At 41.5% G+C, this 27,207-nt stretch overlaps 1 protein-coding gene across 1 annotated transcript in view; it reads right to left on the minus strand.

Annotated features, from left to right (window-relative positions):
- The window catches only part of TBC1D31 (TBC1 domain family member 31), a 45,530-nt gene that overhangs the window by 13,546 nt on the left and 4,777 nt on the right, over positions 1-27,207 (minus strand). The window contains exons 2-15 of the mRNA XM_060775838.2: positions 25,260-25,703; positions 20,878-21,024; positions 20,387-20,502; positions 19,219-19,397; positions 17,978-18,129; positions 16,399-16,558; positions 16,077-16,277; positions 14,238-14,414; positions 11,681-11,760; positions 11,446-11,592; positions 10,133-10,266; positions 9,228-9,361; positions 7,156-7,335; positions 94-326 (exon numbers count right to left, since the gene is read on the minus strand). Coding sequence (XP_060631821.2) covers positions 94-326; positions 7,156-7,335; positions 9,228-9,361; positions 10,133-10,266; positions 11,446-11,592; positions 11,681-11,760; positions 14,238-14,414; positions 16,077-16,277; positions 16,399-16,558; positions 17,978-18,129; positions 19,219-19,397; positions 20,387-20,502; positions 20,878-21,024; positions 25,260-25,336 — 2,117 coding nt within the window. The 5' untranslated portion in view covers positions 25,337-25,703. The remainder of the gene's footprint in view (positions 1-93; positions 327-7,155; positions 7,336-9,227; positions 9,362-10,132; positions 10,267-11,445; positions 11,593-11,680; positions 11,761-14,237; positions 14,415-16,076; positions 16,278-16,398; positions 16,559-17,977; positions 18,130-19,218; positions 19,398-20,386; positions 20,503-20,877; positions 21,025-25,259; positions 25,704-27,207) is intronic.

The raw sequence follows: 27,207 nt of genomic DNA on the forward strand, positions 1-27,207 counted from the left end.
AGACTTCTGGTTCCCAAAAGGTTATGATCTCTGAAAGGTCATGCTTTTCCAAAAACACTATTATCCCTCCCCAATTCCAGTTGCCTTCAATACCTCTCTCTCAAGTACTCAATTTCATCCTGTCGGATTCGCTCCCGCTCCTGAGACTGGTAATCCACAATGAACTTGGGGTATTTATTGAATATGGGGTACTGTCCCTTGGTCAGCGGCACAAAGTCGTCCAGCATCCGTTGTGGATGGATGTCTGCTGGGGTGCAATCCATGAGGTGGTAGGCCTCTTTGATCACAACACTGATGTCCAGGTTGTTCCGATGATGGAAGAAGTACTGCAATGAAGGCAGATTTTGATCATAAAAGACAAAGGGAAAGGAAGAAATGGCAAGGAGAAATGACTTCTGAATTGCTGAAGTATTCTAGGTTTTACGCTGTCAATTAACCCAGCCGGAAATTAGCTAAGGATACTACTGTAGGAATGCAGCAAGCTGTTCCAAAGGATTTCAACCCCAAAAAGCAGGAGTGGACAAAATGGATTTCATGAATTGAATGTTACCATTCCGGATTTGTAGTCCAAGGACATTTAAGAGTGCTTTATTATTCCCTGGATTAGTTGGTCTTTTACTTACTTACTTAGGCGATCCCTCGTTGGACGAGTAAGATGGTCTTCCATCATGGGTTTCCTTGTGGGTCCGCATGTGGCTGTGGAGCCCTATTCTTGCTCTGCATCTTCTTCCGCAGTGAGGGCATTGGTTACCAGGTGGAAGGCGGTCCCGGTCGGGGTTGGCTTGACGCGCCTTCCTCCTGGCACGTTTCTCTCTTTCACCCTCCACTCGTGCCTCCTCGAATTCTGCAGCACTGCTGGTCACAGCTGACCTCCAGCTGGAGCGCTCAAGGGCCAGGGCCTCCCAGTTCTCAGTGTCTATGCCAGAGTTTTTAAGGTTGGCTTTGAGCCCATCTTTAAATCTCTTTTCCTGTCCACCAACATTCCGTTTTCCGTTCTTGAGTTCGGAGTAGAGCAACTGCTTTGGGAGACGGTGGTCAGGCATCCGGACAACGTGGCCTGTCCAGCGGAGTTGATGTTGGAGGACCATCACTTCAATGCTGGTGGTCTTTGCTTCCTCCAGCACGCTGACGTTTGTCCGTTTGTCTTCCCAGGAGATTTGCAGGATTTTCCGGAGGCAGCGCTGATGGAATCGTTCCAGGAGCTGCATGTGACGTCTGTAGACAGTCCATGTCTCACAGGCATATAGCAGGGTTGGGAGGACAATAGCTTTATAGACAAGCACCTTAGTATCCCTACGGATGTCCCGGTCCTCAAACACTCTCTGCTTCATTCGGGAAAATGCTGCACTTGCAGAGCTCAGGCGGTGTTGTATTTCGGCGTCGATGTTGACTTTGGTGGAGAGGTGGCTGCCAAGGTAGCGGAAATGGTCGACATTTTCTAATGTTACACCATTAAGCTGTATCTCTGGCATTGGAGAGGGGATGGCTGGTGACTGCTGGAACAGCACTTTGGTTTTCTCGATGTTCAGTGACAGGCCAAGCTTTGTGTATGCTTCTGCAAAGGTGTTGAGAGTGGCTTGTAGATCTTCTTCTGAATGCGCACAGACGACATTGTCATCAGCATACTGGAGTTCTATAACAGATGTTGTTGTGACCTTGGTTTTGGCTTTCAGTCTGCTGAGGTTAAATAGCTTGCCGTCTGTCCGATAGATGATTTCCACTCCGGTGGGAAGCTTCCCATCAACAAGGTGAAGTATCATGGCGATGAAGATGGAGAATAAAGTTGGGGCAATAACACATCCCTGTTTGACACCCGATTCCACCTTAAATGGGTCACTTTGGGAGCCATTGCTGTCCAAGACTGTTGCCATCATGTCATCATGGAGGAGCCGCAGGATGTTCACAAATTTGCTTGGGCACCCGATTTTCTGGAGGATGGTCCAGAGAGCGCTGCGATTCACTGTGTCGAATGCCTTTGCAAGGTCGATGAATGCCATGTACAGAGGTTGGTTTTGTTCCCTGCATTTTTCTTGGAGCTGTCGTGCAGTGAAGATCATGTCCACAGTTCCTCTGGAGGGGCGGAAGCCGTTCTGGGATTCTGGGAGGGTGTCTTCTGAGAGGGGCAGAAGGCGGTTTGCAAGGATTCTTGCGAGGATTTTCCCAGCAGAGGTTAGAAGGGAGATACCTCGATAGTTTCCGCAGTCTGTTCTTTCTCCTTTTTTGAAGAGGGTGATGATGGTGGCATCCTTGAAGTCTGCTGGGATTTTCTCAGTCACCCACACTTTTTCTATGAGCTGGTGGAGTTGGTGTGTCAGCGCAGGTCCTCCCTCTTTAAAGATTTCAGCAGGGATCCCATCCGGTCCGCTGGCTTTGTTGTTCTTTTGTTGGCTGATGGCATTGCTGACTTCTTCCAAACTAGGCAGTGCTGCAAGCTCATCCCTGGTTTGTTGTTGCGGGATTTGTGAGAGGACCTCTTCGGCCACACTGGAGCTGCGGTTTAGGAGGCTTTGGTAGTGTTCTTTCCAACGTAGTGCAATTGCGTTTTGGTCCTTCAGGAGTTTGGTTCCGTCTGATGAGCGTAGAGGCTGTATGCCATGGTTTCTTGGCCCATAGATGACCTTTGTGGCTTTGAAAAATCCTTGAGCATTATGGGTATCTGCCAGGTGTTGGATTTCTTCAGCCTTCTTTGTCCACCAGATGTTCTTGAGTTCTCTTGTCCTTCTTTGGACCTCAGCTTTTGCACTGGCGTAGATCTTTTTCTTAGCAGCACAGTTGATGTCTCTCTGCCATGTTTGGAAGGCTTTCCTTTTCTTGCCGATTAGCTGTTGGATCTCGATGTCATTTTCGTCAAACCAGTCTTGATGTTTCTTGGCTTGGTATCCAATAGATTCTTCGCAGGCTTGGATGATGGAGGTCTTCAGTTTGTTCCAATGTTCCTCAACATTTTCGGGGTGTACTGTGGGTAGATGGTCCTTGAGTGCTGTTTGGAGATGGGCTCGCCTGGAGGGCTCCTGAAGGGCTTGGGTGTTCATTTTGCGCCTTGTCTTTCTTCCTTGGAGTCTGCGCTTGGGGGCGATCTTGATAGCCATCGTGGATCGGATTAGCCTGTGGTCGGTCCAGCAGTCGTCAGCACCTGTCATGGCTCTTGTGAGGAGTACGTCACGCCGGTCTCTGGCACGTGTGATTACATAGTCTAAGAGGTGCTAGTGCTTTGACCGGGGGTGCTTCCATGATGTCTTGAACTTGTTTTTCTGGCGGAAGAGCGTGTTGGTGATGACAAGGTTGTGCTCCGCACATTTGGTGAGAAGCAGGATGCCATTCGAGTTGCTGTTTCCAACCCCGTCTTTTCCGATGGTCCCTGGCCACAGGTCGAAGTCTCGCCCGACTCTTGCATTGAAGTCCCCCAGGAGAATGATTTTGTCCTCCTTAGGTATCCCTGATAGGACGGTGTCCAGCTGACAGTAGAATTTCTCCTTGATGTCTTCGTCAGCATCTAGTGTTGGTGCATAGGCACTTATGATGGTTGCCCGTTGGTTTTTGGCAAGATCGATTCGGAGGGTTGAGAGTCGTTCGTTGATGCCAGTGGGTGCTTCGGACAGATGTTTCACCAGATCATTCCTGATGGCAAAGCCAACTCCGTGCATTCTTTGGTCTTTTTCAGGCAGTCCCTTCCAGAAGAAGGTGTAGCCTCCTTTTTCTTCCTTCAGCTGTCCCTCTCCTGCTCTCCGGGTCTCCTGAAGGGCTGCTATGTCGATGTTGAAGCGTCCCAGCTCCCTTGCGATGATGGCAGTTCTGCGTTCGGGGCGTTCACTGTCACTGTTGTCCATCAGAGTCCGTACGTTCCACGTACCGAAGTTCATTTTTCTTTTTTGGCCGCAGGGTGGTGACCCCACTGGACGCGGCAGTCCAGTCAGGGATAAGTGAGGCAGACTATGTTTAGGGCACCTTTTCTAGCCCCCTCCCCGTGTGGGGTGAGCAGAGTGGGTCCTAAAAAGGGCTGCTCAGTCGCGGATACAGCTGCCGAACTACTCAACTGCCTCGGACCTTGAGGTAGAGCGACTGAGTCCGTACCCACCGCCCATGTGCCAGTCTGTGACTAGGGGCTTCCAGATTTCACAGTCCTGCCCCCGTCGCCACTCGCTGATCGCCATGGGACTTTGGTTGCTTGGTTTTTATTTTCTTTGGAAGACGCCTGTGCGTGGGTTTTTTTAATGTGTGGAGGTCAGTGCACAACTGAACAACACACAGTCTTCACAGATGAGGTTCCACTGGTGATGTAGTTTAACACAATGACCATGGCTTCTCAGTCTGTTGCAGCCTTCTTCCGCCTTCGCAGCCGTTGTAACATGTGCCATGTTATCCTCCGCCTGCTCCGCCGTTGAGGTCTTTGGGTCTTCGGACTGTGCTTGGTCTGGGACCTCCCCCGCGGCCACTCCTGGGAGTGCACGACTCCAGTTGTTGTGCCCACAGGTTCATCGGAACACGCAAGCCCCCTCACCACGACAAGATGACTGGAAATGTCATTCTGGACTACAAACCCAAGGATTCCCTAGCCATATAGATTGTGAGAGCTCTGTAGCTGTTAAGTATTGGACCAGAATGTACTCAAACACTGAAACACCTTTTCACCCAGCACCACACCAGAGCCCAGTACTTCTATCTAAAATGTTTATTAAAGAAAGCAAGTAAAAACGGGAAAAGAGCAATTCCAAAAGAATCAGTAGAATAGGAAATACAAATAGCAGTAATCCAAAAATGACGAAGTACATAAAGTCAAGAGAACTAAAATCCACAGCGGTACTTCAAACATAAATCCATAAACATGAAAACAGGAACTTTTCTAAGGCAAACTCTTCAAGGAAACAAAGACATGAACCAGAACAGGAAATCTGAGAATATGTGAATCATGAACTTGTGAGCAGAGATAGGAGACCCATCTTCTATGTCTCCTCTGAGAAGTGTAATGCCCAAAGCACTTAATTTAAGACAGTCCAGATGCCCATGAGATCATGCCGAACACCCCTGGCCTTCACGGTCTTATCTTGGATTATCTGAGAATATCTTGTTTGTATTTTTCACTCTTTTTGTTCTCAGGCGTAATCTAGTTTCCTGAGAAAACTCCCCATCAGCCCAAGGCCTTTTCACAAGGGGAACTTGAACTTTCACTTTCCTCACTTTCCCATATTGCCTGGGAATGAGCACAAGAATCCAAAACATTAGCTTCATCTGCATATAGTTTTCTCCAATCACTCAGAGACTCTTCACTTTGAAACCCATCAATCCCCTTATCCTTTGAAATGTAAAAAACAAAAATCCTCTGCCACTTGCTGGACTACAACACAGAATTGTAGGATACCACTCTTTAAACCCCTACTTCACAATGGAAGGCCACTAGGTGTGAGCAAATCATACTTTCAGTCTCAGGGGAAGACAATGGCAAACTTTGAAATAACAACAATAACAACAATATTGGTATGTATTTTTAGTACAGTGGGTTAAACTGCCAGCTACAGAAAATCTTGCCAACTGGAAGGTTGGCAGTTCAAGCCACGAGTCGGGGTGAGCTCCTACCATCAGCCCTAGCTTCTGCTTACCTAGCAGTTCGAAAACAGCGGTGTGAATATATTAACAGGTACTGCTTTGCTGGGGAGATAAAAGGCACCCCTGAAAACATGCTGGCAATTTGATCAGGAAGGCGTCCATGGACAACAGGCTCCTCTATGTAGAAAAATGGAACAACAGCACCTCCTGAAGACCGAGTGAAGCACAGCCTCCAGGTCTCAGAGATGAAAAAGAGGGAAGCCTTGTCTCTGTCTATGTACTGTCTGTCTTTGTTGTTAATTGTATAATGGTGTTGAATGTTTGCCATATATGTATTCTGTAATCCGCTCTGAGTCCCCTCAGGGAAACAGCGTGGAATATAAATAAAATATACTATTGTTGTTGTTATTATTGTTATTGAGACCCTAAGGTGATAGGTTCATTTTAGGGTCACCATAACTTGGAAGCAGCTTGAAGGTACACAAAAAACTCTAAAAAAAACAACTATTTCCAAGCTCTGATAGAAATCAGCACCATATAGCTAAATACTGTGAGGCTGTAGTAGTTATCTGTTTACTTAATTCAAAACACTAATAGGTTCCAGTTAAAAGAAGGCAATACTTGCTATTCATTTCTAGAAAACTCAGATACTAGAAGTCTGTACTGTACTTGCAAGCTGTATTTCCTGTTCCTTATAAGTGTTCCATTATGCACACAGAGAAGCTTTCATTCAAATCGGGATTAAGCTGGAAATGTAATGGACTGACCTAACTAAAAAAAGATAGGCCAATTTTATCCCACACCCAAAATCCTTGTCAAGTGTTCTGTGACGCATGAAAATCATGTTCTGAATGCTTTACTCAGAAACTACGACTGTAAGAGGAAGTTGAAAGGCAGAGAAATGCACACATTCGAGGTTACAGATCTATTTCTTGTCAGTAAACAACTAATTCCATGGAAGCATTCATGCTCCATGATCATGAAACCCTATATGCAATAAAATGAGGAGCCAAGGGAGATGTGATGCCCAATTTATACTCTCTCAGGACCTGCCATGGGCCACAACCCCTCAGAAACTACAGCCTGTGTTTTACTCCTAATTTGGAGGCAGAAATAAAAGCCCAACAACCCTGTTCTATTGGAACATTGCTACTTTAGGTGATTTTATGCCATCGCCAAGGTCTTCCTAAACAGTGAATCAATTTTTAATCCAAAACAATATTGATGGTATGCATGTCTGGGTCATGGGTTCAGGCTGGTTCTAATACATTGGTTCCATGTAAAAGGTAAAGGTAAAGGTTTCCCCTTGACATTAAGTCCAGTCGTGCCCGACTTTGGAGGTTGGTGCTCATCTCCATTTCTAAACCGAAGCGCCGGCGTTTTCCATAGACACCTCCAAGGTCATGTGGTCAGAATGATTGTATGGAGTGCCATTACCTTCCCGCTGGAGTGGTACCTATTGATCTATTGGTTAGAACATTGGTTCTAACATACACAAAAATACCCAACTAAAGTTTTCTTTTTAGGATGGGAGTAGGATGAATTACAAAAATTACTCTGTCTCCTAAAAGTGAGAACTGAGAAGACTACAATAATATGAAGCAAGAGATATACCTCAAAGTCTTCTTTCTGATTACAGTGCAGCAACGGAGCCCTGGAACAGATAACGTAAGCAGCAACCACCATCAGAAAGTAGGAAGGGTGGTTGGAGAAGATGTTATCAAACATTTTCAGCCATTCCTCCCTTGTCAGAACCTCAGAGAACATTGTTTCCAGGAGAGGCCAAGCATAGACCTAAAGTAACAAGCATAAACCCATTAGTACTTGTTGCAACCAGACCATAAAAACAATCTTGAGCACTACAGATGCTTTTATATCATGGCCTCCTTGTGGTTCTCAGTCCTGCCTACTTCAACTGGCAACAGCATTTTCTTAGTCTCCCTTTGTGTTGTATTTCAGTTTAAAACAACAACCATTTTAGTTTGTAAGCCTGCAAAGAAAGGATTGTTTTGTTTTCAAGTGGTGGGGCTGATTTTTAGGAGTAGAGTAGGATATAGCTGTCTCTACACATTTGTGCGTTAAGAATTTGCAGATTCGATTATCTCCAGATAATAAGTTGGATGCCACTTTTGTTACTGCCCATTGCAACCAAATATATGCTCTCTCTAGACATCTTTAGGTCCTCCAGTGCGATTCTGTGGTCATTGTCCTGCTGGAGGAAGGTGACAGTTGACCAAAGAATTGTTCTAGAGCACCTAAGAAATGCAGAGAAGGGTTCTCTCAGGTTAAAAAAAATAACAGGCATATAGTTCCAGTGTTTCTACTTTTTGCAGGGATCCTGCGTGCCTATTCCCTGAGGGCAAAAAGAATATTAAACAATGTATTCCACAATGCATTTTGAGCAACTGGGCTAAATTAGTCTGAAATAGCAGTACACAACAGATTTAGTTTGAAGAAACAATGGGCTATTTCCCAGTGTAATCTCACCAAAGAAATAAGTTAAGACATTGCTACCTTGCCAAATTCAATTACTCCCAAACAATTGAACCGGAGGAGGCTCTGCTCTCAGTCCCACCTCCATTTCAAGAATGGCTGGTGGGAATGAGGGAGAGGGCCTTCTCCGTGGTCATCCCTCACCTCTGGAACTCCCTCCCTAAAGAAACCAAGCTGCCCCTCTCCCTCCTCTCCTTCAAAAAACAACTGGAGACCTCCTTTTGCTCACGAGTATATGGAGAGAAGGAGGATTAGATGGTTGAGAGATCACTGTTGGACCTCTGATTCAGTACTATTTGTATTTGGGCTTTCCTGGTCCACACCAGCCCAATGACCTTATTTGACTACATAACCAACCCACACCATTTTATGAAGCCTTGCTGGCTATTGTAAATTAATGTGGATATTTTGTTTAGAATTTATGTTATTAATTTTGTCTGACTATGTGTAGTTTAATTTATTGATGTTAGGTTTAATTTACTGATGATAGACTTTAATTTGATGTTAGGTTTTAATGTGATTTTCATATATGGAGTTTTTCTGGGATTTTATGTCAGTGTTTGTTGTTTTATGTAGGCACTGAATGTTTGCCGTATGTTGGAATCCGTCCTGAGTCCCCTTGGGGAGATAGGGCAGAATACAAATGAAGATTATTATTATTATTATTATTATTATTATTATTATTATTATTATTATAGTATGCATTAGACTTCAATTAGAAATGGTATTTGAGGATTACCACCTAGTATTGCAGAGTGATATTCAACCATTCAGGAAGTAAATGTGATCAGAGAAAATCCAGATAAACATTTAAACCATCAACTAGTCAAGATTTAACATTTACACACTACGGAATAGGTGGTTACTGGGGGTGTCAGAATGCCTCATATCTTCAGTTCAGGAAATATGACATAGTTATTCTGAGAAAATTGACCCAAAACAGCAATCATGAACACACATCCCCCATTACAGACTAACTCCTGACCTATAGGTAACATGTTCTGGACCATGTTCTGGAACAAGAAAAAAATTATGTCAGAGATATTGTAGAAGTCCCTCAATAATGACTGAAAATGCAAGTGACCAGTTGGGTTCTACCCGAATTCCTCTGCACAATTTGCCCACTGAATCCTATTATGGGTCTACAGAACTATAGTTCTGATGTGGTCAAAGTCAGACTACTTTCATTCTACCTGTGATGTTATATTGTAATTCATCAAATGCTGAAGCAACTCTTTGTCATGATGTGCCAAGATATTTTCCACCATACTGAGGACATTGATGGGCGGATTCGGGAAAAACTCGAACCAGTGCTGGCACCAATTAACTGGAAAAAAGGACGGAAAGTAGAAAACAAAAACACCAAATTCACTACTTAAGAGAATAAGAATGAAACATAATCTTGCATTCTTGTCCATCAACAGTGAATTCATGCAAAGATATCAATGGATACACCACAGAGAAAAATATGTTGGCGGGTTTACCTTTTGTGGATTTAAGTAAAGGAAGTCAAGCACAGAGTCATCCTGGTGTTCTCTCAAGTAAAAAACAAAACAAAACAAAACCCAGCATTTTAAAAATTGGTGTTTTGCCCAGTTTTGTTGGGGTTCTCATGAAAGTGGAGGGCCAACTGTCATTCCGACATCCTCCTGAGAACATCTTTTGGTTCTCTTCCCACTAATTTATTTATTTACGACATTTAAATGCCATCCTTCTCACCCCGAAGGGGACTCAGGGCGCCTTACAAGATATATACATACATACAATATATTATATTATTAGCATAGTACAATATCAGTATTATATGTTACTACATTGTACCATACCATTATATTGTAATATTCTTAGTAATATTACATGTAATATAAAATATATAATTATAATATCAATTATTATTATATGGTATTACATTATAATATTATAAATATTATATGTATATACAATATATTACCTTACATTATATTATATGATTAATGAAGGTTCGAAGAGGACAAAGGGATGACGGTTTTCCAATCGTGGTGCCAAAACTCCACAAAAGTTTGTCTAAAGAAATCTGTAAGGCCCTAACACTGTATTTCCCTGAAAAATCCTTTCGTACCTATTACAGTAGCAACCACTTCAAAGCAGATGAGCTGGTTGTTCTGGAAGAGTTTGATGAAAGGGAAGGCCAACAAAGGGACATAAGGCAGCTCACCAAAGATGGTGGACCAGTGAGCCAGAGCAGACAAAGTCCTGTAAACAGAAAGATACAGCTGCTTAGATCAGGGGTCCTCAAACAAAGGCCCGGGGGCCGGATACGGCCCTCCAAGGTCATTTACCTGGCCCTTACTCAGGGTCAACCTAAGTGAAATGACTTGAAAGCACACAACAACAGCAATCCTATCTCATCAGTCAAAAGCAGGCCCACACTTCCCATTGAAATACTAATATTTGTTAACATTGTTCTTCATTTTAATTATTGTATTGTTTTAATGTGGTTTTTGCACTACAAATAAGATATGTGCTGTGTGCATAGCAATTCATTCATGTTTTTTTCAAATTATAATCCGGCTCTCCAACAGTTTGCGGGACTGTGACCTGGCCCTCTGTTTAAAGAGTTTGTGGACCCCTGGCTTAGACAATACAAGGGAGAGAAGAACTGCACACAATCAGTGAAAAGAGTACCGAGTAGAATGTGAAAACATTTTTGCTTGGGGCCGCATTGTGGGCCTAGCTGAGAGTGCCGAGCCGTGAGGGCAGCTGGGCACGTTCTGGGTGGGAAGGGGGAGGGAGGGGGAGTGCCTGGAAAAAGGCGGGGCCAGCGCAGGGCCCGGGTCATCCTCAGGCTGTCCTGGCATAAGGATGGGGCTGCTTCATTTAGGATGAAAACGAGAAATGTGGTGACTGTCCCGATTCTCCTCCCCCAATCTTTGGCCATTATGCCAGGAGGAGGGCGAGACACGTGACTACCAAGAGCGCTCCAGAGGGCTCTCAGCCGCTATGTGCCTTTCTTGGGCCATCCTCTTAGCATAAGGAAGGAGTCACTTGCATTGTTCTTATGCCAGGAGGAGAGAAAGACATGTAGTGGCTGAGAGCACTCCAGAGAGTGTCTTCCTCCCCCATCCTTTCTGCATAAATAAGTGGCGGGCCACCATGTCCTTATGCCAAATGGACAGGGAAAATGAGGAGGGCCTGAGGTAAGGACCCAGGAGGCCGCATCTGGCCCCTGGGCCTTAGTTTGCCCATGCCTGGAGTAGAGCAATTCATACTCGACATAAACTCTATATACAACAACTTCTTCAGGATGGGTCAAAGAGCAGAAAGTTGACTTCAACCAGAGTTTGGAAGAGCAGTTTTTACAGACCCCTCTGTTGGTATGGTAATTTCCCCACTCTATTAACTTCCATAGCTACTTGTGATATCCTTATTTACCTCTGTAAGACACGCAAAAGTTTCCTGCTTTTAATAGGATATTCATTCTGAAGGTGCACAAATGCTGAATGGGTCCCTTTATTCAACAAGCTGCTGAAGGCCAAGTGGTTTTCCGGAAGATGGAGCAAGGAGCGCCACACAAACATCCTGTAACAACAACACAGATTCACAGGGACAATGGCGACTCAATGGGAAAATGTGCAAGACATTTTTTCTGACACACGACTCTACGCACCGGTATTTTGTTGGATATTCTCCAAATCCTTTCAGCAATGTCTGGAGCCGCTTTTTGTTCAATCCTTCTGGCAGCTCATTCTAGAACAAGACCAACAAAGTTAGTTTTCACGTTGTGTGCACTCTAAGGCTCTTTCGCTAACCCATTTTGTTTCTTCTCTGTATTTTGAATTTTGCAATGTGCACAATTCATTTCCATGCCTCAATTCTGTTGGCTTTTTTAAAATTTATTTTAAAACTATTTTTCCTTGCCATTTAGGCAAAAAAGAGGGGAAGAATAAAGAAAACAACACCACTCCAAATTTCATAGAACAGGGATGGGAAGAAAGAGAAAAGCCTTTTTTCTTTGGGTGCATCTACACTACAGAACTAAAGCAGTCTGACCATACTCTAATTGCCATGGTTCAACCTTATGGAATCATGGCAATTGTAGTTTTACAAGGTCTATAGCATTCTCTTTTGGGCAAGTGGGCTTATTAATAAAAAACCCTCCTCATAAATGTACAGCAGAGTAACTTATTAGCAGCAGCTTGACCCAGTACCAGTAGCCCAAAGTGATAAAAAGAACAAAAACACATGGACCAATGTTATCTCTTCCATAGAAGGCTTTTCTTTATAGCAAAATAATATGGTTGCACTATTTCCAAGGACAAGGTTTCCATAACACAAATAAAGTTCTTTACACTTCCTTCTTTGCTTCCACGCTGAGCTTCTTTCTTATGTAGATAACCAGCTCTGCTCTCACAGAGCCTCCTTTCAGACCAAAGTTACACAGGAGCTTAACACAGTAGCTTTTTACACATAGCAGCCTTCACAATCAATGGCTGTCAACCTGGGGGTTCTCTCACTGAAGCTTCTCACACCTTCTAATACAGAGGCCTACCTCACACTGAGGTCTTTCTCTGACAGAAGCCTTCTCTCATTGAGGGCTCTCTCAGACTGAGGCCTCCCTCACAATGAGGTCTGCTAACACTGAGGGTTTCTTCAGAATGAGGGCTACTAAGCTACAGGCACACCTGCTTATATTGAACTGCAGCTTTTGCTGAATTATTGTATCCTTTCAGTGTTTGACTCACATTTTTGTAATTAAAAATACCTAGTTAATATTTAATATTTCTAACATTCTCTGCTGAAGAGTTCTGGCAAACTACAACTCCCAGGATGCTATAGCATTGAGTAATGGAAGTGAAAGTGGGTTTTTCTTTTTCCGTGTCAGAAGTGACTTGAGAAACTGCAAGTTGCTTCTGGTGTGAGAGATGTTGCTCAGGGGACGCCCAGATTTTTTTTGATGTTTTATCATCCTTGTGGGAGGCTTCTCTCATGCTCCCATATGGGGAGCTGGAGCTGACAGAGGGAGCTTGAACCTCCAACCTATCGGTCATCAGTCCTGCCAGCACAAGGGTTTGACCCACTGCGCCACTGGGGGCTTCAGTGAAAATGGAGTCCAATTGCATTAATTCAATAGTGTAGATGCACTCAAAAATCTGTCACACTTTCTCTATTGGAAGCTCGAGGCCAGGAAGCCTCAGAGGAAGACAAAGGCAACCCACCAGTCTTGCAAAGAAAAAACAACCCTAGGGTCACCTTAGGAACATCAAAAGCTGCAAACAACTTTAAGGCTCACAACAACAATGACAATTACAACAGCCTCTCAACTGAGTCAATGTCAGTTCTTGAGTGAAGGAAATGTGATTTCAATTCACATTTTCTTTTCATTATACAGTGAATTAATGCTTCTCCAATATTTTTTTTAATGAGCAACATAAATAAATTGCTTAAAATGTAATATCCCCTTCCCACATCCAGTGGGAACAGGAACCAACACTAGGGCAATTGAGAAAACCTGTTTAAGGAGCAACTAATGAAGTTTTTTTTTCCTATCTCTAATCCATCAGTCAGGATCAACAGGAAGTAATAAACCAGGATAAACCTACAAATAATGAACTATCTGAATAAATACTGAGGACCTCATTCATGGGGAAGATATTGTAGCATGCTGTTAATTGCTTGTGTGCTATAGGTTGAGTATGCAAAATTTATTTATTTATTTATTTCACATATTAGTATCTTGCCCTTTTCACCATAAAAGGGGACTCAGAATGGCCTTACAGTAGGCAGTGATTCAATGCCAACACATATAAATATGAAAATAAACACATACAAATGCTTCAGATAAAATTCTTGGGACCCAAAGAGTTTTGGACTGTGGATTTTGGAATACCTGTATTTGCATATAAGGTACATAACGAGATTTCTTGAAGATGGGATCCAGGTTTAAACATGAAGTTTGTTTATGGTTACATACTTAGCCTGAAGGTAATTCCATACCACATTTTTTAATAATTTGCTGCATGAAATCAAGTTTATGTGCAGTGAACCATCAGAGAACAGAAGATAATAAATAATAATATCACAGGCAACTATGTGCACAATTTTGGATTCTGGAGTATTTTGGATTTTTGACTTGCCTGTATTTGTTTTAATCGTGCTCCAATAGCGGCATAATCAGATATCCTTTGGGATTCTTTTGGTTCCAAAGATCTTCTGCAAACTCTTACCTCTTTATCCTCATGTGATACATCTCTCTGAGGCCTCAAGACCTTTGTTTGGAGTTTGCTTGCCTTTGATTTCCACGGCTTCTCCAAGCGCCCAGGGGCCACTCTGACTGTAAGCTTATCTGTGTCAAACCTGGATTTGGAGGACTCTTCGACCACTTTGAACAGAGGTGGAGGTGGCTGAAAAAGCATAGATACAGGGGATTCATTAATACCTCTTCGATTAAGACTTAAAGAATAAAATATCAGGAAATATCTCAACACTTTTCACCATTGCCTTAAGTGCTACAGATGGTAGAATTTCAGACTCAACAGCCAACAAGCATGAAATACAGGTACAAGCAACAACCACAAGATTTTTTGGCTTTGTACATGTCATATGGACAACCTGATATATAGCTCTTCCCTAGACCCACTCATCATGCTGGTTGGGGATGATGAGTGTTACAGTCCAACACAATTAAAAGGCATTGTGTTAGAGAAGGGCTAAATCAGAGGTGAGCAACTTGAGTGGGTCTTCTCCTGGACCTGTGCAAACCAACCAGTATTTCAGAACTTAACACTTCTTCCTCTGTTATTTTTTAAGAACAAATCCAGTCAACTGGGATATATGATGGGCTAATTAAGGGATACCGTGTATCAAGGCTGGGCAGCAGAGCCTGAAGGCCATTCCTTGCAATTTATGATATATCTATCTCTCCTCTTCACCTCCCTTGGCAGGTGAAATTAGTATATATATTAGTATATATATAAATGCATAGGTGAAATTAGTATATATAATTATAGATCTTTATCTATCTCTGCATTGTTTATATAGGCATTGGATGTTTGATTGTTACTATGTTGGAAGCTGGCCTGAGTATCCATGGGGAGACAGGGCAGGATACAAATGAAGTTGTTGTTGCTGTTGTTGTTATTATTATTATTATTATTATTAAGTTATTGTTGATACCATATTGTTTTTGCTGACTCTACTTTTCTACTTACAGGACTAGGTTACTGTTTTTTCTTTGAAATACGGTAAATATTAAAAAACATTTAACTTACTGATGAATTAATTTAATTTTATTGATATCTATTTTTTAAAATTTACCAGTAGCTGCCGCATTTCCCACCCTCGGCTTATACTTGAGTCAATAAGTTTTCTCAGTTTATTGTGGTAAAATTAGGTGCCCTGGTTTATATTCAGGTAGGCTTACACACAAGTATATAGGGTATTATTGGACACTGTCTTAGCCCTTATAAAGATCTTTTTTTAAAAAAAAACAACAACAAAGTACATTTATTAAAGACCTAGAAGACAATGTTATAGAACATAAACCATCTAAAGGCTGATTTCAGTGTCAACTTTCTCCTTTGCAAGTGTGGAAAGCATGAAAACATAATTGTAATATGTGTTACGAGTTCTAAATAACCTGCATAGTGAAGATATGGAATACGTGGCCTTTCAGACTTTGCAGAACCGCAATGCCCATCAGCCCTACCCAGCAGAGACAATAATGATAGGCCATGGCAGCTGAAATCCAAAAGCAATTGGTGGGCCACCCTTTCATCCCAACATCTATACAAATTCTCAGGTCCACAACATTAAAACAGCTTGTTATTCTTCATATTGTGATTGTGTTATTGTAATTTTATATCGTTATTTATTCATATGTTTTATGCAATTATGGTGTTGTGCTTTGTTTGTGTTTTCGGTTTGCGTTTTCGGTTGTATTTTATTGTATTTTGTTGTTTGGGCTTGGCCTCATGTAAGCTGCTTCGAGTCCCCATCGGGGAGATGGTGGCGGGGTATAAATAAAGATGATGATGATGATGATTATATACCTACAAAACACTTACCTTATTTATTTCTTGGGTCAGAGCCTGGATACTGTATATATTAAGACTGCCATTCTCCATGACTGCGGCAATATATCTCCCATTGGGACTCAAGGTAGCCATGCTGATCCCTTCTTCATGAGTGCCAACTTCAAAGAGAAGCTTACATGTCCGGATATTAATAAATCTCAGGATATTATCCTGGCTCAGCACCCCAAGAACCTATAGAACAAATGCAATAACACATTACTGTGTACATACATAGATTGCTACATAAAATAGGATGCATCCCACCAGGTTAGCAAACACACTTCTGTTATTTTTTTCATATGGTGCCACCAACCTGATTTGATCCACCATCAAAGCTATCAGGGAGGAATTCCAGGTGGCGAACAGCTCGCACTTTGGTTGGCATCTGGATTATTCTTAGGAGCTGCTTGGAGTCCAAACACCATAAATGCAGGTGGTTGGATTTTCCGCCGGCAGCAAGGACACGGCCATCTCTGGACCACAAAAAGAGAGAGACAAATCTGATACTAAACCAGCTTCTGAGCATTATTTGAAGCTCAATTTCTTCACTGATCTTCCATGTTGACAGTTTTCAAACAGGTTATAGTATTTGCTGAATCAGGAAATGGTAATCATTTGACTTATTTGATTGGGTACTCAAAACAATGCGTAATATGAAAAACTGTTCCCACCAAAATTATAACAGTATGTAAGAAAAAGGGAACAAAATTCTGTTCCTGCTTTGTAAGTGTTATTTCCCATTTAATTATGTGGTACTTACTTTAATAGAAGTTGTTATACTCCAGAAACTTTGTTTTTGTGGCTGCCACAAATTATGTTGAATTGGTTATGGCTCTACAAGATATTCATTGAAAAACTACAGCAAAATGTGCTGCAAGATGTCCCAGAAAAACAAGGTTTTGCAGTTTAATTACCATTCTCCATGTTTTTAATGACAGAACCCATTAGGAAATGTCATTTATAACTCAAGAACAGAAGTCGTGTTACAACAAATGACAATAAAAGTCATACACTGTACAGTCTTATGTATGTCTCTTCTGAAGTCTCATGGCCAAGCTGCAAACACAGGTAGTGTCTGTTATTTGGCTCACTCTATAATAGAAGACTGCAGCCAAGAGATAAAACGAAATTCAGCATCCAGCCCATGGAGCAAACACTGGAGTGGCTGAGAACATGCCCAGCATACTAAAAATCATAGCAAAACCCTTTAGCTAAGAGTTCGAAAGTGACTGTCCAATTACTCCCTATTAAAAAAACAACCTCACAACAACTTATGGCAGAGTAATTGAGAATTGAAAGCGAATAGACAGTGAAAGCGTTTTATAGTTTCAAAATATGTCTCTGCTACAAAGACTCTTCACATCGTTTGCTTCGAGAGACTACAACACCCTGTGTTGACTGGGCAGGTGCAAAGTAGAGAAAAACTTCCGACTTAATGTAGTTTAGCACCATTTTAGCTGCCATGGCTCTCTATAACATGGAATTTGTAGTTTGCACCAGCACTATTAGACAGAAAAGCTAAATACTGGTACTTTGTAAAACTACAAATCCCAAGATTCCATAGTATTGAGCAATGGTAGGTAAAGTGGTGCCAAACGGTATGGATCCTACAACGCAGATGAGTCCACAGTGTTCCTTTTATTGTGAAAGGGCTAACAAAAGGCCAGAAGTTGGAAATGTTAGTTTATGGAGACTGTAATGCGTATGCTACCTGGGGAATTGCAAGAGTCAATTCTGTAGTCATAAAAATAAATTATTAAAAACCATCCATACTCTGGCTTTTTATTTATTTCATATCCTACACGTTTCCCTAGTATAGTGCCCAAAATAGCTTACAGCTTAGATTAAGACAAAGTAAAGCAACAACTGTACCTTTGAACATCGTAACTTACCGCGTAACAGCAAAAACCTTGTAGCGCAAGGCAGAACCTTCTATGGGAGATGGCAGCTGGTACTTGCAGGAAAGAGTATCAAACTCCCAGGCAAAGACTGAGTTATCTTTAAAGCAGCTTATAATAATATTGCTTAATGGCAGAAAGAAAACCTGAAAGCACAGGGCAGAAAAAAAATGTTTTTTTAATGCTAGCAGGTTTTGACACCATAATCAAGATTATATCTGGCCTTCTAAAAGCTCAGGGTTCAAATTTCCACTAAATGCAGTCTCTTAGATTTCAACAATCTGATAAGCTCAGATGAATTGTAAATAATGCAGATACAGGCTGAGTAACCTGTATCCAAAAAAGCCTGGGACCATAAATATTTTGAGTTTTTTCCCCATATTTTGGAATATCCATATTCCATATATATTGTATGCACACCATGACATAATATGAAGTTAATTCCTCCAGAAGTTCTCGGATTATGCCTCCCATCAACTTTAGTCAACACAACCCAAAGCTAAGATAGCTAAGATAGGAGTTGTAGTCCAGCAGCACATTCTTCATTGTTGTAATAAGCCATGGCAAAAGTGTTTCCCCCCATAATTTTTGTGGCCTTTCGATCCTCCTGACATCCTCTTAATGAAAAAAAATATTGGGAGGGGGGAGGGAGATTTTGCTTCTATGCGTTGTGTTTTCACAATCAGATGACAGCAAACAACATTCAATACATTTTTTCATTGTTCCAAATATCTGAGCATGATGGCTCCTTGGGGTGGAAAATTGGACCCATGATGCTCAGAACTTACCCAAGAAGCTTGTATTGAGGTAGGTAGCCCAGTTTCAATTGCTACAGATTTCCAAAGAATCACAGCATCATGGAGTTGGAAGAAACCCCAATGGCCATCCAGTCCAACCCCCTGTCATGCAGCACAATCAAAGCATCCCCAACAGATGCCCATCAAGTCTCAGGCTAGAAACCTCCAGAGAAGGCAACTCCACTAGGCCCCCAGGCAGCATATTCCACTGCCAAGCAGCTCTTACAATCAGTAAGTTCTTCCTAATGTTCAGGTGGAATCTCTTCTCCTGCAACTGCTCCATATCCTAATCTCCTCAATGACATCTTTTCAAATATTCAAGCATGGCTATCATGTCCTCTCTCAGCCTCCTTTTCTACAAGTTAAACATATCCAGCACCCTCAGCCGTTCCCAGAAAGTTCAACAAGGATAGTAAACCAGACATCCTTAGAGCTCACCTTCTGGATGCCCACAGACTGGCGGATATTCAATTTTCTTTTCCGCTGAAATGTGTCAAGATCCCAGAGCTGGGCCGTATCTGCAGATGACGTGATGGCATATCTCCCAGACCCATAAACGGAGATTGAAGACACTGAAGACTCATGCCCTCGCATCCAACTAACAAGTTCTTTCGTATCTACAGCAATAAGATAGATCCATAAGAAGGTGGGAAGGTAGAAACTTTTTATCACCAGAACAAATGTGGGATGCTTTGTACCAGGAAGGTGAAGCTTTTGGCCCTCTGGATGTTTCAGACTTCAACTCTCAAAAGCCCAAGACAGTAAAGCCAATGATTATGGGAATTGTAGTCTAATGTTAGAGACAAACATTTCCTCATTTCTGTTTTATATCAACATGGGATAGAACAGTGGTTCTCAACGTTCCTAATGCCACGACCCCTTAAAACAGTTCCTCATATTGTGGTGACCCCCAACCATATTTTTTTCGTTGCTACTTCATAAGTGTAACGTTGCTACTGTCATGAATCGTAATGTAAATATCTGATATGCAAGATGTATTTTCATTCACTGGGCCAAATGTGACACAAATACCCCATACACCTAAATTTGAATACTGGTGGGGTTGTGGGGGATTGATTTTGTCATTTGGGAGTTGTAGTTGCTGGGATTTATAGTTCACCTACAATCAAAGGGTATTCTGAACTCCACCAACAATGGAATTGAACCAAACCTGGCACACAGAACTCCTATGACCAACAGAAAATACTGGAATGGTTTGGTGGGCATTGACCTTGAGTTTTGGAGTTGTAGTTCACCTACATCCAGAGAGCACTGTGAACCCAAACAATAATGGATCTGGATCAAAATTGGCATGAATACTCAATATGCCCAAATGTGAACACTGGTGGAATTTTGGGGAAATAGATCTTGACATTTGGAAATTGTAGTTGCTGGGATTTATAGTTCACCAACAATCAAAGAGCATTCTGAACCCCACCAACTATAAAATTGGCCCAAACTTCCCACACAGAACCCCCATGACTGACAGAAAATACTGTGTTTTCTGATGGTCTTTGGCGACCCCTCTGACATCCCCAACCCCTAGGTTGAGAAACAGCAATGAAGAACTAAATCAGCAATTCAAAATATATACATATTTCATTACCTGTATCAAAGCATTTGATGGAATAATCAGCCAAAGCCACAAGGAATTCTGTCTTCCTGCGGAGATTAAATGCCAAAGCGGTACAAGCTTGTGCTGTTCGTTGAACCAGGTTGAACCTATTTGTACAAATCAGAATTATTCCTGCAGAGCATAATAAAGCCACAGCAGTCAAGAAGCCAAAGAAGGCGATTCCCAATAAGATGTACACTCTAGATATGATCAATATGAACTTCTTAGAATATCTTCACAAAGATTGATCCTACGAAATATCAGATAGTCTCATCCATCTCATAAGTCAGAGGATTGCTTAAGGCATTCAGAATATTATAAATCTCCAGACTCAGTGTTATGGATACGAAAATATTTGAATATGAACATATCATAACCAGTGAAAGAGATTCTTTCATATCATGTTTAAAACAGTGCTAATATGTGTATTTCTCCAAACATGCAGGTAATATTGGCAACGATGAATGAAACAATGATCCTACTTGTTGGCCACCAATTCAAAAGCATAAATATTTCCTTGATGGTCTCCAGCGAGGAGGGAGTCTCCAGAGGTGTCGAAAGCCACATTCAAAAAACGTATTGTCTTGGAATGGTATCCAGTGGTACTGTGGATAATATTGATGATGACTCTGACGGAAACAAACAATGAGAACTTCACAAAATAATATTATGGAGAGTTATGTGCACCTTATGCCATAGACAGCTGGTTCTAAGTTTTCACAGAATTAGGCTATGGGCAGTCCCTAAATTACAAACATGTGACTCATACTTAAGAACATGGGTGAAATAACATGAAGTGAGAGAAATCTACTCCTCAGAATGGAAATTAACTCCTGGAAGAGTTATTATCATGGGGAAAAGGTGTCTCCACTGAAGTTTTGTCACCAATCTTTGTTTCCACAACAAGCCAATTTTTTCAATATCCAATAATCACAGGAACAGAAAGTGAAGGGAAATCTTTTCGATAGGGGCACAGATAGGAACACAAACACCACAGGGGTGTTAATATGGTATCCAAAGATTATATATGCACATCTGCATGCACACACACATATATATTTGGTTGCTGGAGGTGGCAGCTTCCCTCTTCTGCCTTCTTAAGATTTGTTTTACTTTGGAAGGGTTGCCTTGGAGTGCCCAATGGTGCAGTGGGTTAAAGTGCTGAGCTGCTGAACTTGCTGACCGAAAGGTAGGTGGCTTGAATCCAAAGAGCAGGGTGAGCTCCTGCTGTTAGCCCCCGCTTCTGCCAAACTAGCAGTTTGAAAACATGCAAATGTGAGTAGATCAATAGGTACCACTCCGGCAGGAAGGTAATGGCACTCCATGCAGTCATGTTGGCCACATGACCTTGGAGGTGTCTATGAACAACACTGGCTCTTTGGCTTAGAAATGGAGATGAACACCAACCCCCAGAGTTGGACATGACTGGACTTAATGTCAGAGGGAAACCTTTACCTTTACCTAGGTTTGCCTTATGGCAGGTCTGCACAACTTGTCAACAGAAGGCGGCCAAAATCAAATAGGCTAAGCTTCTTGGGACCGCAGATAGGTTTTTTAGCATCTCATGTTCCAAGTAAGGAATAAATTATGATTAATTAGGATGGTTGTTGTTGTTGTGTGCCTTCAAGTCGTTACAGGCTTAGGGCAACTCTGTCACAAAGTTTTCTTGTCAAGATTTATTTAAAGGGAAAAGATCTGCCTTTGTATTCCTCCAAGGCTGAGGCTCCTTCCACACACCTGAATAAAATCCCACATTTTCTGCTTTGAACTGGAATATATTGCAATGTGGACTCACATATTTATATTATTTATTTATCTACAGTATTTAAACCCTGCCCTTCACAACCCCAAAGGGGACTCAGAGCGACCTTACAAAGGCAACAATTGCTCATCTCCATTTCTAAGCCGAAGAGCCGGCATTGTCCATAGACGCCTCCAAGGTCATATGGCCAGCATGACTGCATGAAGCACTATTACCTTCTCGCAGAAGTGGTACGCACATTTGAATGTTTTTCAACTGCTAGCTTGGCAGAAGCTGGGGATAACCGTGGGAGTTCACGCCACTTCCCAGATTTGAACCTGCGACCTTTCGGTCAGAAAGTTCAGCAGCTCAGCACTTTAATCCACTGCGCCACCGGGGGCTCCTCATATACATTAAAATATTAATTTAAAATCATATAAAAATTAAAACACATTATGACAACCACGCAATCCAAGATCATAGTCAAAAAACTGTTCCAATTGTCATTGCAAATTTTACATCATCACTTATTGCACTGCAATATTGGCCAAAGGCTTGATCCCAAAGCCATGTTTTTACATGCTTTCTGGAGGTCAGGAGGGAGGGACCTAACCTGATTTCGCTAGGAAGTTCCATAGCCGGGGGGCCACCGCTGAGAAGACCCTGTTTCTCATCCCCACCAGTTGCGCCTGCGAAAGAGGAGGGACCGAGAGCAGGGCGTCCCCAGACGATCTTAACATAGTTCAAAGCAGATACTGTTGGATTTTCTGCCTTGATATTCCGGGTTATATGGCTATGTGAGAGAGCGTGACTCGCCTAAAGTCACCAAGTGGGTTCAGAGCCAATATACTATGCTTTCTGAATTCTGACTTCCTTTCCTCTCTTTTGCCTCCCTTTCTTTCTTCCACTTACTTTTCTTCCTTCCGTTTCCTCCTTCCCTTTCTTCTTTTTCTCTCTCTGTCCTTTCCCAACTTTTCCCTTCCTCCCTTTCTTTTTATTCTCTCCTCCCTTTTTCCTAACTTTCTTTCTTCCTTTCATTTTCTCCTTCCTTTCTTCCTGCCTTAGGGTCACCATAGAAACTACTTGAAGGTAACAACAAACAGTCATATCTATCCAGCTACCATGAATGACTGTGTGCAGTTGAAAAAGCTAACCCCACCAGATGTGACTAATTCCTAAAAAGTAGGAATCTCTACGCCACATAGCTTTCCAAGAGCCCAGATGCAAGGCATCCCATCAATTTAATTCTCACAATAACCTTGGAAGGCAGGTTAGGCTTTGGGTGCATTTACATTATAGAATTAATGTAGTTGGACACCACTTTAACAGCCATGGCTCAGTGCTATGGAATTACAGGAGTTGTATCTTTAAAAGGTTTGGTGCCTCACCAAACTACAACTTCCAGGGTTCTATAGCATTGATCCATGTCCACAAAAGTGGTGACAAACTGTGTTAATTCTACAGTGTAGATGCACCTAGCAACAGATTCCACCTTAAATTACAATGTTACACCACCTGTTGAAATAGCTCTTTCTTTACACTTTGTAGACGCTGAAATTGCAAACTTCTCTTCAGGTTTCTCTTGCCATTTTGCAACACTTTTCTAATTAACTGAATCTTTCATCCTGTTTGGGTTGCATAGAAGTATATGATGGGCCAAAAGCCACAAAGTTGTCTCAGCATTTAATAACGCCTTTATTTTGTTTTTGAACTGACAACACCATTGCATCATGTACAGTATATATAAGAAATTAAGGAAAATTATATGCAAAATCTTTGTGACTTTTGGCCTACTTTTTATAAATTGCTTTCTCTATATATATTCTGGACTATTTTTTTACTATATATATATATATATATATATTGTTTGCAAACTCCCCAATATGTATGCAACTGTAACAGCTTAAAATAATATATATATATATATATATATATATATATATATATATTAAATGTATGAAAGATGCAAGATGGATTGATGGCATCCTTGAAGTGACTGGACTGACCTTGAAGGAGCTGGGGGTGGTGACGGCCGACAGGGAGCTCTGGCGTGGGCTGGTCCATGAGGTCATGAAGAGTTGGAGACGACTGAACGAATGAACAACAACAAAAATGCAAATATAAAACAACCTATAATTCTGGACTATTTTTGCAATATATATGTGTGTGTGCGCGTGCAATATTTTTTGCAATATATATATATATATATATATATCAATCAAAAAATAAAACAACCCATAATTCTGGACTATTTTTTGCATTTTTCTCTTTCCCACAATATATAATTCTGGACTATTTTTTGCAATATATATATGTGTATGTGTGTGTGTGAGCAATTTGTTTTTGCAACATATATATATATATATTGTAAAAAATAAAACAACCCATAGTTCTGGACTATTTTTTGTAATTTTTTATTTCTCCCTATATATAATTCTGGACTATTTTTTGCAATATATATATATATATATATATGTGAGTAATTTTTTTGCATATATATATATATATATAAACAACACATAATTCTGGACTATTTTTTGTATTTTTTTTTCTTTCCCCCTATATATAATTCTGGACTATTTTTGCAATATATATACATGTGTGTGTATGCATTTTTTGCAATATATTGCAAAAAATAAAACAACCCATAATTCTGGACTATTTTTTGTAATTTTTTTCTTTCCCCTTATATATAATTCTGGACAATTTTTGCAATATATATATATATATATATATACACACACATATATATAACAACCCATAATTCTGGACTAATTTTTGTAAAAAAATTATTTCTCCTTATATATAATTCTGGACTATTTTTTGTATTTTTTTCTTTCCCCTTATATATAATTCTGGACTATTTTTTGCAATATATATACAAATATATATATTGCAAAAATAGTTCAGAGTTATATATATAGGGGGAAATAATTTTTTTAAATAGTCCAGAATTATGGGTTGTTTTATGTTTGCATACACTTTTAGGAAAACAATTGCATTGTTTTAAGCTGTTAAGGTTGCACACATATCAGGGAGTCTGCAAAAAAAATTGCAGAATTAGGAGATATTATGGGTTTATCCCTTTTGGAGGGTAACTTTACGTGTATAAAACCGGTTTACCCCTGCTGTGTGGACGGGGAGGGCTTGCGATGCCAGATTTTGCCCTCCTCCCGGTTGCCCAGGTCCAAACTTTGCATCTTGATTCAAAAGAGAGGAAGCCGAAATGTCCCAAGCAACTAACCGCCGCTGCTCAAGTCAATACACCTCCTTTGGGAGATACCAAACTACGAACGGAGGGGTGGAAGGATACAAACTTTCCCTTTCATGAACGCGTTGATGACGTCAGGAGCAGGAGACTCCCCCTTTTCTCGATTTGGAACGTTCCAGGCTGTCGCTTTAGCTGGGCTTTGGGACAAACCACTGGTAGCAAGTTCAACCAGGTTTGGCAAGACTTGAAGTTGGAATGCGCGCGCATCTAAAGGAGACTTGGAGTTGGAATGCGCGCGCATCCAAAGGAGACTTGGAGTTGGAATGCGCGCGCATCCATCGTTGAATGCAATGATTCTGGATGGAAAAGCAGAGGTTTGGGTTATTTGGTTCATAAACAACAAGGAAGACTACATGCTTTCTACAGTCCCTTCTGTTAGTTTGCTGACTTCCAGGGGTAACAAATAAAATAATATGAAATATTATAAAATAATATAAAAAACATGAAATAATATAAGATAGGAAATATAATCTAAAAGAAAGAAATCATAGAATCAAAGAGTTGGAAGAGACCTCATGGGCCATCCAGTCCAACCCCCTGCCAAGAAGCAGGAATATTGCATTCAAATCACCCCTGACAAATGGCCATCCAGCCTCTGCTTAAAAGCTTCCAAAGAAGGAGCCTCCACCACACTCCGGGGCAGAGAGTTCCACTGCTGAATGGCTCTCACAGTCAGGAAGTTCTTCCTAATGTTCAGATGGAATCTCCTCTCTTGTAGTTTGAAGCCATTGTTCCGCGTCCTAGTCTCCAGGGAAGCAGAAAACAAGCTTGCTCCCTCCTCCCTGTGGCTTCCTCTCACATATTTATACATGGCTATCATATCTCCTCTCAGCCTTCTCTTCTTCAGGCTAAACATGCCCAGCTCCTTAAGCCGTTCCTCATAGGGCTTGTTCTCCAGACCCTTGATCATTTTAGTCGCCCTCCTCTGGACACATTCCAGCTTGTCAATATCTCTCTTGAATTGTGGTGCCCAGAATTGGACACAATATTCCAGATGTGGTCTAACCAAAGCAGAATAGAGGGGTAGCATTACTTCCTTAGATCTAGACACTATGCTCCTATTGATGCAGGCCAAAATCCCATTGGCTTTTTTTGCCGCCACATCACATTGTTGGCTCATGTTTAACTTGTTGTCCACGAGGACTCCAAGATCTTTTTCACACGTACTGCTCTCGAGCCAGGCATCCCCCATTCTGTATCTTTGCATTTCATTTTTTCTGCCAAAGTGGAGTATCTTGCATTTATCCCTGTTGAACTTCATTTTGTTAGTTTTGGCCCATCTCTCTAATCTGTCAAGATCGTTTTGAATTCTGCTCCTGTCCTCTGGACTATTGGCTATCCCTCCCAATTTGGTGTCGTCTGCAAACTTGATGATCATGCCTTCTAGCCCTTCATCTAAGTCATTAATAAAGATGTTGAACAGGACCGGGCCCAGGACGGACCCCTGCGGCACTCCGCTCGTCACTTCTTTCCAAGATGAAGAGGAAGCATTAGTAAGCACTCTCTGTGTTCGTCCACTTAACCAATTACAGATCCACCTCACCGTAGTTTTGCCTAGCCCACATTGGACTAGTTTCCTTGCCAGAAGGTCATGGGGGACCTTGTCGAAGGCCTTACTGAAATCCAGGTACGCTACATCCACGGCATTCCCCGCATCTACCCAGCTTGTAGCTCTATCGAAGAAAGAGATCAGATTAGTCTGGCATGATTTGTTTTTGATAAATCCATGTTGACTATTAGCGATGACTGCATTTGTTTCTAAGTGTTTGCAGACCGCTTCCTTAACAATCTTTTCCAGAA

The sequence above is a fragment of the Anolis sagrei genome, chromosome 4, assembly GCF_037176765.1.
Source record: "Anolis sagrei isolate rAnoSag1 chromosome 4, rAnoSag1.mat, whole genome shotgun sequence".
NCBI lineage: Eukaryota > Metazoa > Chordata > Lepidosauria > Squamata > Dactyloidae > Anolis > Anolis sagrei.